General features: G+C 41.7%; 1 protein-coding gene across 1 annotated transcript; it reads left to right on the top strand.

Moving 5' to 3' along the window:
* Nucleotides 1-381: 381 nt before the first annotated feature.
* rbm24a (RNA binding motif protein 24a) lies at nt 382-9,987 on the top strand. Its single transcript, XM_026156439.1, has 4 exons — nt 382-841; nt 2,055-2,178; nt 2,298-2,352; nt 9,114-9,987. Exons 1-4 carry the CDS (start codon nt 674-676, stop codon nt 9,469-9,471), a joined length of 705 nt encoding a protein of 234 aa, XP_026012224.1. The 5' UTR covers nt 382-673; the 3' UTR covers nt 9,472-9,987.
* The last annotated feature ends 1,031 nt before the right edge of the window (nt 9,988-11,018 follow it).

Below are 11,018 nucleotides of genomic sequence, written 5' to 3'. Positions count from 1 at the left end.
TGTCTGATGTCCTCTAATCATTATGAAGCAATATGGTTATGTTATTATTACAATTACATAATACAATTATATATTGTATTATGAAATGCAATGAAACATTAAGTTTTTGTACAGAGTATCGGTATCGGATCAGTATCGCTGATACCACCCTGAATTTTGCTTGGTATCGGATCGGAAAGGAAATCAGTGGTATCGCACATCACTAATCATCAGTAGAATCGGTTTTTGTTGGGCCCTGATGGTTCATTAAACGCGGATCTTTGTGGTGAAGGAGCTCCAATGTTTCACACTGAGCCGCACTTCCCAGCTGTTTGTGCACGCTGGTGGGAGGAACTAAAAAGTGGGTGGAGTTAGAGGCAATGCATTTAGGAATGGGTCCCAAACCTATTTAGTTAGACGGCAGAGTTACCAAGAAGAGCTGGAAACACCTGCTGGTATCTTTGGGACAATCCGCTCCATATTTCTACCCTCTTACTGTCGAACTTAAATCTACCTCCAGGCTTCTTTTGTCTTCTTTTCTCCTATGAAAAACTTTAGAGCCAACTGATCTCTCACTTTCTCTCTCTCTCTTTCTCTATCTCTCTAGTCATCCAAAGTATTATCGATAAGGAGACATTGCACTACTACTATATTTTTTTATAGTTTCTATTTATTGTATTTTTTTGCACTAACGATGCACACCACGCAAAAGGACACGACCTATACGAAGATCTTTGTTGGGGGTCTTCCCTACCACACCACGGATTCCAGTCTCAGGAAATATTTTGAAGTTTTTGGTGAGATTGAAGAAGCAGTGGTCATTACCGACAGGCAGACCGGCAAGTCTAGAGGTTATGGATTTGTAAGTATCACTCAGTAACACCACAGCTTTCCACAGGAGTTTATATGCGTCTATTCGTTCCAGAAATTCGTGTCACCACGTTTCTTCTGTTAAGGCTCGCTTCTGTTGCTGTCTTGCACAACACCATGACTAGCATTGATATATCTGTGGGTCACGGGTTGTTTATGTTTTGATAAGCAGCTCCTGCTTAAATTCGTCACTGGCTTCTGTTGCAATCTCGCACCCACCAACTTGTTGCGCGCTGGTATGCGCCCCGACACGCATTTTTTTAAGGAGCTGTTCACACAGTGGCAGCTGCGGTGGGCTGAAAGAAAACTCTCGATTATGTCTTGATATTGTAGAGCAGGGTTTTCGAAACGGTCACAGTTTCTTCCTCTTAGGGTAGTTTACACCGTCTTGCTGAGACTTGTCATCAAACCTGAGAACCAAAGTGTTTAATGTTTTTGGGTTGTTTGGGGGGGGGTTTGGAGACGAGCAACCATCACGGTTATTCAATAATAAATCTCTTTATTTGTACATATACATATAGTTTGACTAAGCTGACCTTCATATACATGTAAGAGAATTATCCAAAAAAAGAATTATGGAAGCCAAGCCTGAGCCTTTATTTAAGTAACCTAATTTTATTCTTATCTACCCTTGATTTAATCAAATATTTACGTTTGTGTGCTGGGATCAACGTTTAACTTCATGTTTGCTTAGATCCTCTCTTTACTGCTCTTTCTAAATCATCTTTTTTTTTTTTTTTTTTACCTTTACTTTATTGTCTCCCAAATAATGTTTATGGTCAAGCTCACATGAATCCCTCTGATTAGAATTAAAGGCAGTAAAAGGAGAACTGAGGGCTTTGGTTTGGTTGTGGTGGTCAGCCTGGCTACCGTTCACTGCTGATAAGTTTCATCACATCCACACGAGGGTGATAAATGTGTATGTGCTGTCAAATACCTGCCACTGTCAGTGATGGCCACACAGGCGCACACAGAAGGAGGCCTCTGTGCACACACACACATACCCACACACACACACACACACACACACACACACACACACACACACACACACACACACACACACACACACACACACACACACACACACACACTTATACTTCTTTGAAACATGTGGTTTCCCTCTTTCTTACAAGCTCCAATCATTATTGAACCCTCAACTGCCTTTAAAAACATCCTCAGCTCTTCGTTTATCCTTCTCTCAGGTGACGATGGCAGACCGTGCAGCCGCAGATCGGGCCTGCAAGGACCCCAACCCGATCATCGATGGCAGGAAGGCCAACGTCAACCTGGCATACCTGGGTGCCAAGCCTCGGGTGATGCAGCCAGGTAAGACCAGCCAGTAGGATGTTTGTTTGTACCTCAGGGTTTGAATCTTAAATATAATTTCAAGTTGTTGTTGCTAGAAGTCAGTTTTTGTCTGTATTTGAAGTTATTTTGTCTTGCAGGTTTTACCTTCGGTGTTCCCCAGATTCACCCAGCATTCATCCAAAGGCCTTATGGGTAAGGACTAACAAGTCGACATGTATTCATTTCCTTGAATAAATGATGTCTAATCATCAGAGTTGGAATGTAAGCTATAAATACACCTTTTCTTCCCCAATGATTGTCCACCCAAAAAAAAAACCTCCAGTCAAAACTGCTTTTCCTAAGTTCGACTGTTTGCAGAAATACGTGTGAGTGTAAATACATTCTTGTGTGAGTGTGCTGAGTGGACAGTGATGGAAACTTTACAGCCTCACTCAATGTTATCTATCTTTCTCTGGTTCGACAGGCTCGCTCTCGGTTAAGCTAACTGTGCTGGTTTGTGGAATAGTTCTGATCAGAGAAAAGGAATTACCTGTAGACTCAAACGCACACAAACAAGCTCTCAAAATGGTGATTACAGATGCATGTACGTGGGTTTCGTTTGGACTTCTTTTTCATTTTATTTAAATAGAACTTAGCTTTGTGTGCCGTTATGAAGTGGTGTTGTTAGCTAAACCGTGTGCTTTCTTTACTTTAGTGATAAAAAAAGTAAAAGAAAAGAAAAACTGGACTGATTGTTGTTTTTGTGGGGTGTTCTTTTTCCTTTTTGTGGAAGCGTGTCTACTTTGCAGAGGAGAAGATTTTTTTTTAATTATTATTATTATCATTGCTTTTAGCTTGTGGTTGATCTGTTTTGTTTAACAGGATGTGCTGTTACATGTTTCTTTCTCCTCCTTCTGGCTGTCTTGTTTGAGTGAGTGGTGACTTTTCTGTGTGGAGTTTCTTTCTTTCACCCTTGCCCCCCCACCCCACACTTTCCCCTCAAAATAACAAAGCCTATCACTGCTTGCATGTGCTCAGTGCATCTTCCTGCTGTTTCTTACATTAACACAACACGGCAGAGACCAACTTACTGTGAAATGACCTCTTGTGGTCTCTCAGCCTCCTTTTCTTCGCACTATTGGGAGATGCGAATGTCTTATGAATGAACCGAAAGCATCCCAGTTAAAATGTGAGCTTATATGCGTCTGACTACACCTGAACATACGGGGGTTATGGGGTCTCACTGTGCATCTGCACACGTCCACATGCACCCAGCTCAAGTCAGTCAGCACCAAAGTCTCCACTGTGACACAAACAAATGTCTGGATGTCTCTTTTTCTATCTCTTATTCTCTCAGAGCGAGCTTTCGTCACATGGGCTCGTGGTGTTAAGGAAAACAAGCGCACCCATTGTGCCACACAAAGCCCTGAATGCTGACAATGCAGTCGCATGAAGCTGAGCTGTGTGTGTGTCTGTGTTAGGGGGTCCAGTGAGGGTGCACGAGCTGTCGCTGTGTGTCATGTAAGAGCAGGGAAGAGCCCATTTAAACAGGGTCATGTGAGTGTGTTAGGGGCCGGCCTAACATATAGCCTTTAACTCTTTATCCCCGTTAAGTCGACTTTTGACGTCGCCTCTGTACACTTAATGACAGGTTTTTGCACATCAGCATATTTCAATAAAGGCATGGTTAGGCAAAAAGAGTTAACCTCTTTGGACCTGGTGTCCAAATATATGGACATCACATTTTGGGTTATTTAGACCAAAATACTCAATTTTGCTCTACAAGGGCCTGATGTCCACTTACGAGGACATTATACTGCTGCTGTTCTATCAAATTTTTAAACAAATATCCTCATATGTGGCTCTCATTTTTCTTAAAAACAAAAATAAGATAAAAAAATAAAATCGGGCAATTCTTTGTTTTTACATTCATCGGGCCCCAATATGCCCAAATATCAAAGAGAAATGAAAAATGCACGCCATGGAAGAGTTTGGGTCTTAGGACGTTAATATGAATTTGTACAAGTTATGAATCATACATGACTCATATCTGAACAAATGTAAGCACACTGTTAATCTATGAAAGCAAATTACAGACAGAAGTCTTTTTCCATGTACAATGGAATTAAGTCCAGATTTTAGTGAAGAAAATTTACTTAATTAAATGGTATTTTCCCCACAGTGGCTTTCAAAATCCAAAAAGGATGTCAATGTGGCTGTCCTCTGATAGTCCTGTGAGCAGATAGGCTTGCATAAACTGGCGGCAGTGTCGTCTTTTTTCCTTTTTTTCACATACCTGGTGAGGTTGGGAGGTGAATTCCAAAAGGGAATTTAGCATGACCCACTCCAGGGACAGCGGCTGGTGGGGAGAATTCACGAACACGTGTCAGGCTCCAACCCTGTCACTTCACCTTCAGTTTGAACATGGTGCAGAGAAAGTTAAGAGCTAGCCAATCAAATCATCTTTACAGTCGACCCCCACCTGTTTGCGGTTTTTCTGGATTTTCTGTGGAACTAACTGATTTTATTTTCACGACAAAATACATTTTTTATGATTAAAAAAGAAGGTGTGTTTCTCAACATGGGGAAATGGCATCAGCAGACACGGGGGCGGCTACAAAATATCCCAAGACCTTCAAATGTTTTAGGATGATAGTTTATGGTATATATGGTGTTTGAACTATTTAAATAGGCAGTTATAAGCATTTTTAGAGCGGTCTCAAGTGTTTGGTATTTGGTATTTGCAGCTGGTTGTGGCCCTTAGCCCCAGCAAATACTGGGGGTCATCTGTATTAAAATGATCCACCAAAGCGTTAACTGAGAGAACAACTTGGTTGCCTGTGCAGTTCAGTATTACATAAAAGAAGTTGCTGTGAAAAATCAGCCTGGTGTATATATACAAAGAAGCTAGTGTGGCTAATGCTAATCGCTAACTGATGCTTGGCCAGATTTTCTTGTAATGATTAGCTATTATCGCTATGGCGATCGCACCAGCAAAGATATCCCCCCAGCTGAGGAAATGTAACTGTGTGAATAGGGTTGTCATAGTATTAAAATGTCAAACTTGGGAAGATTTTGACCACATCCTGCAACAGCAGAAGTAATGGCAAAGAAGTCATATCTCAAAAACTGTTTAATACTTAAGTGTTGTTGAAAATGAAGATTCAGTGATCTCTTTAAAACGTGCTGTTCAGTGTTATGAATGTTAACTACTTCAGCTGTTAGTAACGGTAGGAGCTAGTTCAGTGCCTGCCTGGAGACCACTGTTGTTGTGATTTGTTGTGACTATATAAATAAAACTGGACTGAATACAAGCGTCACAAAGCGAGCTCAGGGGAGGCAGAAACCTGCTGTGGAGCAGAAGACCTCGTAAACAGATTAGAAGAAAAGCTGCAACGAGTAAACAATTAAACCTCATGACTTTCTGGCTGCATTCTTCCTACACTTGCCCCACTTTGCGTTCTTTCTGTCCTTGTCCCCACAAATATGTGGAGACATACACTTCTACTCTATCCGCAAGGGACTCTGCAGAGAGTCTGTTTTTAACACAATAACAGTAACTATATGCAACAGATATCCATCTTCTTCAGGGAGCTCCAGAGATGTAAGGCAGCCATTGAGGAAAATTTACATTCATAACCTTTGAGTACATCACACTGCTCGGATTAAGTTCCAATATCCACATAAACACCAGACCTTAATAAATTACTTTCCATGTAAACAGCTGACCCGAAGTCTTCAGTCTGATTTAGAGAAATACTAGTGTGTAACTGCAGCCACGATCTCCACAGCAGGGAATAAATTTGTTAGAAGTAAACTCAAAGTGAGAGAGGCTTAGGATGAAAGCTCCGGTGAAAGATACAATTCGCAAATCACAAACGTGGCAAACAGCGTCCTCTCTTCCTTTTGAAATGAATCAAAGAACCTCTTTAGATTGATGGTCCCTTGAAGTCACTTCAGCACTGAAGTTTGCATTTTCAAAATTTTTTTTAAAGAGACAAACGATCACAGCTGAACATCCTTTTACATCCAGCGGCTCAAAAACTGAAGTTCTCCTCTGCACGCTCAGAAGATGTATCTGTGCTGCTGCTGTTGCTGTTAATACGTCCACACAGAGTGACTGGTGAAGGTTTCGCACAGTAACTTTATCCAGGTAGCCATCTGTGTTTGGATTATGACTATGTTACAAATATTTAAGTGCATCAGAATCACAGTCAGCTTGGTCGTAACAACTCTTTAAATTAGGAAATATTTGTGACGTCAACCTCTCGCACTTTGATAACGAACAAGTCCACATGGCAGACAGCATGCAGGCTGGAAGACAACCTTTATTTAGCCTTGAACTTTATTGACTACTGGGACCTTCCAATAAAGAAACGCACACACAGGAACAGTCAGACCAGCATACCTGCACAAATCAGCTACATATACTTGGAATAGACTGGGATAACTTAAATGCTCTTATTTTATGACCATCTGCACAGAGAAAAGCCGTTTTTAGTTTGTTTATTTTAATGAGGCAGAGCTTTGCTTCCTATGGCCGAAAACACAACTTATGCTATGTGTATATCTGTGTGTGTTATTCAGTCTATACCAACTTATACAGCTCAGCACCACCAGTATCTTGTAATACAGATTTAATAATGTAACTGCAATAAGATCTAGGAGTCAGACAAATATTAGAAAGTGTGCGCAAAGATGTGAATATCACATTATGAGATTATTAGATTTGCTGTCTTGCACAATGCATTTTCAGAGCACAGCACTCTATGCTTGCATAGTGCTTAGATTATCGAATTATATTATTATAGATCTAGTACTAACATGAGATCTGAAGTCCTGTTAGGGGCTTATTTGCTGTGCTTTTCACACAGAGCACCTGTGGGTCAGCTGCTGCCTTTTTAACTGATTAATTCAAATCCTGGCATCAACTGTGCAAACAGAGTTACAATGTGTTTGTTGATCGGTACACTCAAACCACCCCCCCAAAAACTCAATAAACATGAAGTAGTAACTTTGAGTAAAATGCAACTGAAATATATAAAAGGTTTCTTTATTAAAATAATTAACAATTAAGGATAATTTGCTTGGTATAAACTGAATGAATGCCAATTAAGTAAATTTCATTGAACCAGAATCCCTTAATTATACTCATGTAACAAAATTAAATGGAAAACTTACACTTAATTAATTAGTTGATTTGTTTTTTGGGGGGGGGTTTTGAGCGTGTTAGACCAGCAAATACTTGCACAACTGAGCAGTCGAGCAGTGGGCGAATCTTCCACGCCTGTCATATGACGTTTTTCCTCTCTTGATAATTCAGTGATTTCACACGAGATAACAGCCTGTAAACATCTCTCTGCACCACTGCTGCTATATATATATTTTTTTTATTAGGCCAGTAAAATATCTAAAGCCTTACTGAGCCCACTGAGTTTCTTTAGTGCCACTTTCAAAGTGAGTTTTTTGAATCACATGATACTGAAAATGCTGCTTCAGAAGGTTTTCTAATTAGTTTAACTCTGAAAAAAAAACAAAGAATCTTTTCAGGATAGAAATTTTCTTACCAGCCTTCAAAAATGCTCTTATGTGGGTATCTTTAGCAACAGCAACACCATCCCTTCACATTTCCACCCCTTTGCTTTTCACGTCTTTTTTCAGTTGAGTGATTGTGCTGTGCCCTCGTCATGGTTGTTGCTTTTGTGAAATGTTTTTTTCCTATATATCCTCCTCTCTGACACTTTGCTCTTTATGTTCTCTCCTGTTTTTCCTGGTCCACTGTTTTCGGTTGGGATGTGGATTGGATTTGGATAATGGAGTGCTCACAATAGGGTTGCCACGATAGATCCCACTTTTTTTTTTAAACTTTCTGATCGTTTTCTCTCTCAATCCAGACGATAAAGTGACCACCTGATATCCACTGATTGTGCAGATTTTTCCTCAACAGATTTAACAGCAATCGTTATTTAAAGTTAGATGCGCGGCTGTTACTGGAATTCTGTTTTCTCACTTCGTTTGAGTTCAATTCGAGGAGAGGGGATATCAAAAAAGCAACATTTCTTATTTTTGCTTCTTACTAAAAAAGTTGATTTTTCACTTCTCTCATTCAGAATGGTGTAGATTATAAAAACTCCCTTCCTGCTTGCTGTGCAGCTGAGTTTCCAGACCTTATAGAGACTAGGGGCTGGGATAAGGCTATGTCATGGAGGGCAGAATGTGCTCATTGTTCAGAATTGTTTATTTAATCGAAACATCCCTCTCAGTGCAGAGCCTAGTCCCAGCTCCCCCCACAGCCTCCGTGGCTCATTGTCCCGACAGAGAGGGGGAAATGGCCAGCAGCGTCCCTTTTTAAAACTGTCCAGCTGTCAAAGTGGCAGTGACATTTTCACAAAGCTTCCCTGGGCTCATCTACTCTGTTCACACACACACACCCCACCCCCTGCCACTGTAAGCCACCCGAACCCCGCTGCCCCTGCTCTCCCTCCAGCAGGCAGGGGACAGCACCAGAGTTAATGTACAAATTGACCATCAGATGAGCTGCAAGGCTACAAATCTCAACCCTCTTCTTTCTCTTTTGTCTCCACAACGCAAACTCAAACATGCCCCTCATGCTCTGCCTCATAGAGAAGATGATGTCAGTACTTCATCCAGATGTAATCATACGAAAGTTGGTTTTTTTTAATTAAGAAGGGAAACAAAGAAAAAAAAAGTCTGGGTGTTGAAAGATTTTCTCATGTTCTAGTCTTCTTTTCTAGTCAAACTTTTTCTATTTTGGCAACCCTATATTGTTCTAATCCTTACTAGCAGGCATTTTCTTGCTCTTCTTGACTGGTGAACTGGACTGGGTCTGGGTGGTGGGAGGGCGCTTGGCCTTAGTGTGGTGGAGTTGGGTTTTTGGGGGGTTGGGTCTTACTGTCTTTTTAATGTTTGGCACTGAATCAAACAACTGTCACATCTGTGTGTTTCTCCCACAGCATCCCGGCCCACTATGTGTATCCTCAGGCCTTCGTTCAGCCTAGTGTGGTCATCCCTCATGTGCAGCCTGCAGCCGCTGCGCCTCCCACTGCCTCATCCCCCTACATCGACTACACCGGAGCCGCCTATGCACAGTATTCTGCTGCAGCAGCCAACGCTGCTGCCGCTGCCGCCGCCGCTTACGAGCAATACCCTTACACCGCCTCCCCAGCGGCCACAGGCTACGTGGCCACTGCCGGATACGGCTATGCTGTCCAGCAACCTTTGGCCACCGCTGCCCCGGGCTCAGCCGCTGCTGCAGCTGCAGCCTTTGGCCAGTACCAGCCTCAGCAATTGCAAGCTGACCGCATGCAATAGCAGGTCCTGCAAGTGCTGGACATGCAGAGCAAGAAGGAGGCCCACCCCAGCTACAGCTGATCTGTTAAAAAAAAAGAAAAAAAAGAGGGAGTGGCGTTAAGGGTGTGGCGTGTCAACAGCTCAAAAGCAGAGTTGCTTTAAAAAGGTGGTGATGATGATGATGATGATGATGATGGTGATGGTGATGATGGTGAGGTGGGAACTTTTTACAGTAACTTTTCAACTTGCTGTGCTTCAACCAAAAAAATGAAAAAAGAGAAAATGAAAAAAAGCCGCAGGACAAATAATGAAAATGGTTTTCTATTATTATTATCATTATTGTTGTTGTTGTTGTTATTACCATGATTATTATTATCATTACTATTATCATTGTAGTACAGTACTTATTTTTAGAGATCCAGGAACTAATCCCTGTGGTTGGTATAGGTCCTATTGCTGTCTTTAACGTTAGTTTTTAGGAAAATACTCCTTTTTTTCCTCTTGTTAGGTTATTTAATGCCCTCATAACATTTATATTTATTATTTGTTATTATTAAACACTGAGGGCTCTGCTTGTTCTTTTTGTCTTTTCAAGTGCATTTTTGGAAGTTGATATTTTCTGATAATCAGGGAAATGGAACGGTTTCCACTGTGTTAGCTATTATTTTGTGTGACTCGCCGTGTCACAAACATTTGAAGAACTACCTTATTATCTTCCTGATGCTGAATGTCCCTTTTTTTTTTAAACTCTGTGTCTCTCAACCTCTTGACCTATGCAAAGCAAACAAATCACCATGAGACAAAGAAACAAAGAAAAGAAACTGAAAATGTCATCAACTCTGACTTGACTCTTGGACTGAAAAAAAAGGGGGGACTTGGCAAATAAAACAAAGGCACTGACAAAAGGAGAGAGACTGAAAAATGGCTTCGGACAATGAGAAACACTAAATCTGTTGCTTTTCCACGTTTCGCTCATATGTAAACTGACACATACATCCAGAGCTGCACACATAGCAGTCAAAGACAAAGGCAAGCGCAGTCGTGCTTCTCTCTGTCTCTGCTTTTGAGAGAAGCAGAAAGAGGGAGAGCAGCAGCAGCTGCTGGTGGGGGGGGGGGGGGGGGGGTTGGACAGAGCCAGCTCCAGCGCCACACAGACGGATCACTCTGGAAAGAACGCTTCACTTGTGCTCGTTTGTTGAGTTGTCACATTTTAATCCCCGGCCGAGCCCTTTGGGAACCAACTTTAACCCCCACCCCCACCCCACTCGACTCATCCTCCACCCCGGTCATTCAGCACTGCCCCCGTCAGCATTTCCACCTCTGTGCTGCTGTAGTCAGGTACGCACTCACAAACACTTTCACCAAAGCCACCCCGACAACTGGCCTGCCTCATGTCTGTCAAGAACACCAGGTGGGGTGGGAGGATGTGGGTTTCCTCTTTGACGTCGTGTTGGTCTCTCTTAAATGTGCCTTACATTTTTACTGCTATTTAAGAGAGAAAAAAACTTTAAAAAAAAAAAAAGAGAGATAAATCTACTATTTAAGATATTTATTTTTGAGGGTTGACT

This window comes from Astatotilapia calliptera, chromosome 22, assembly GCF_900246225.1.
Source record: "Astatotilapia calliptera chromosome 22, fAstCal1.2, whole genome shotgun sequence".
In the NCBI taxonomy this organism is placed as follows: Eukaryota; Metazoa; Chordata; class Actinopteri; order Cichliformes; family Cichlidae; genus Astatotilapia; species Astatotilapia calliptera.
This window is presented reverse-complemented; position numbering and strand designations above follow the sequence as displayed.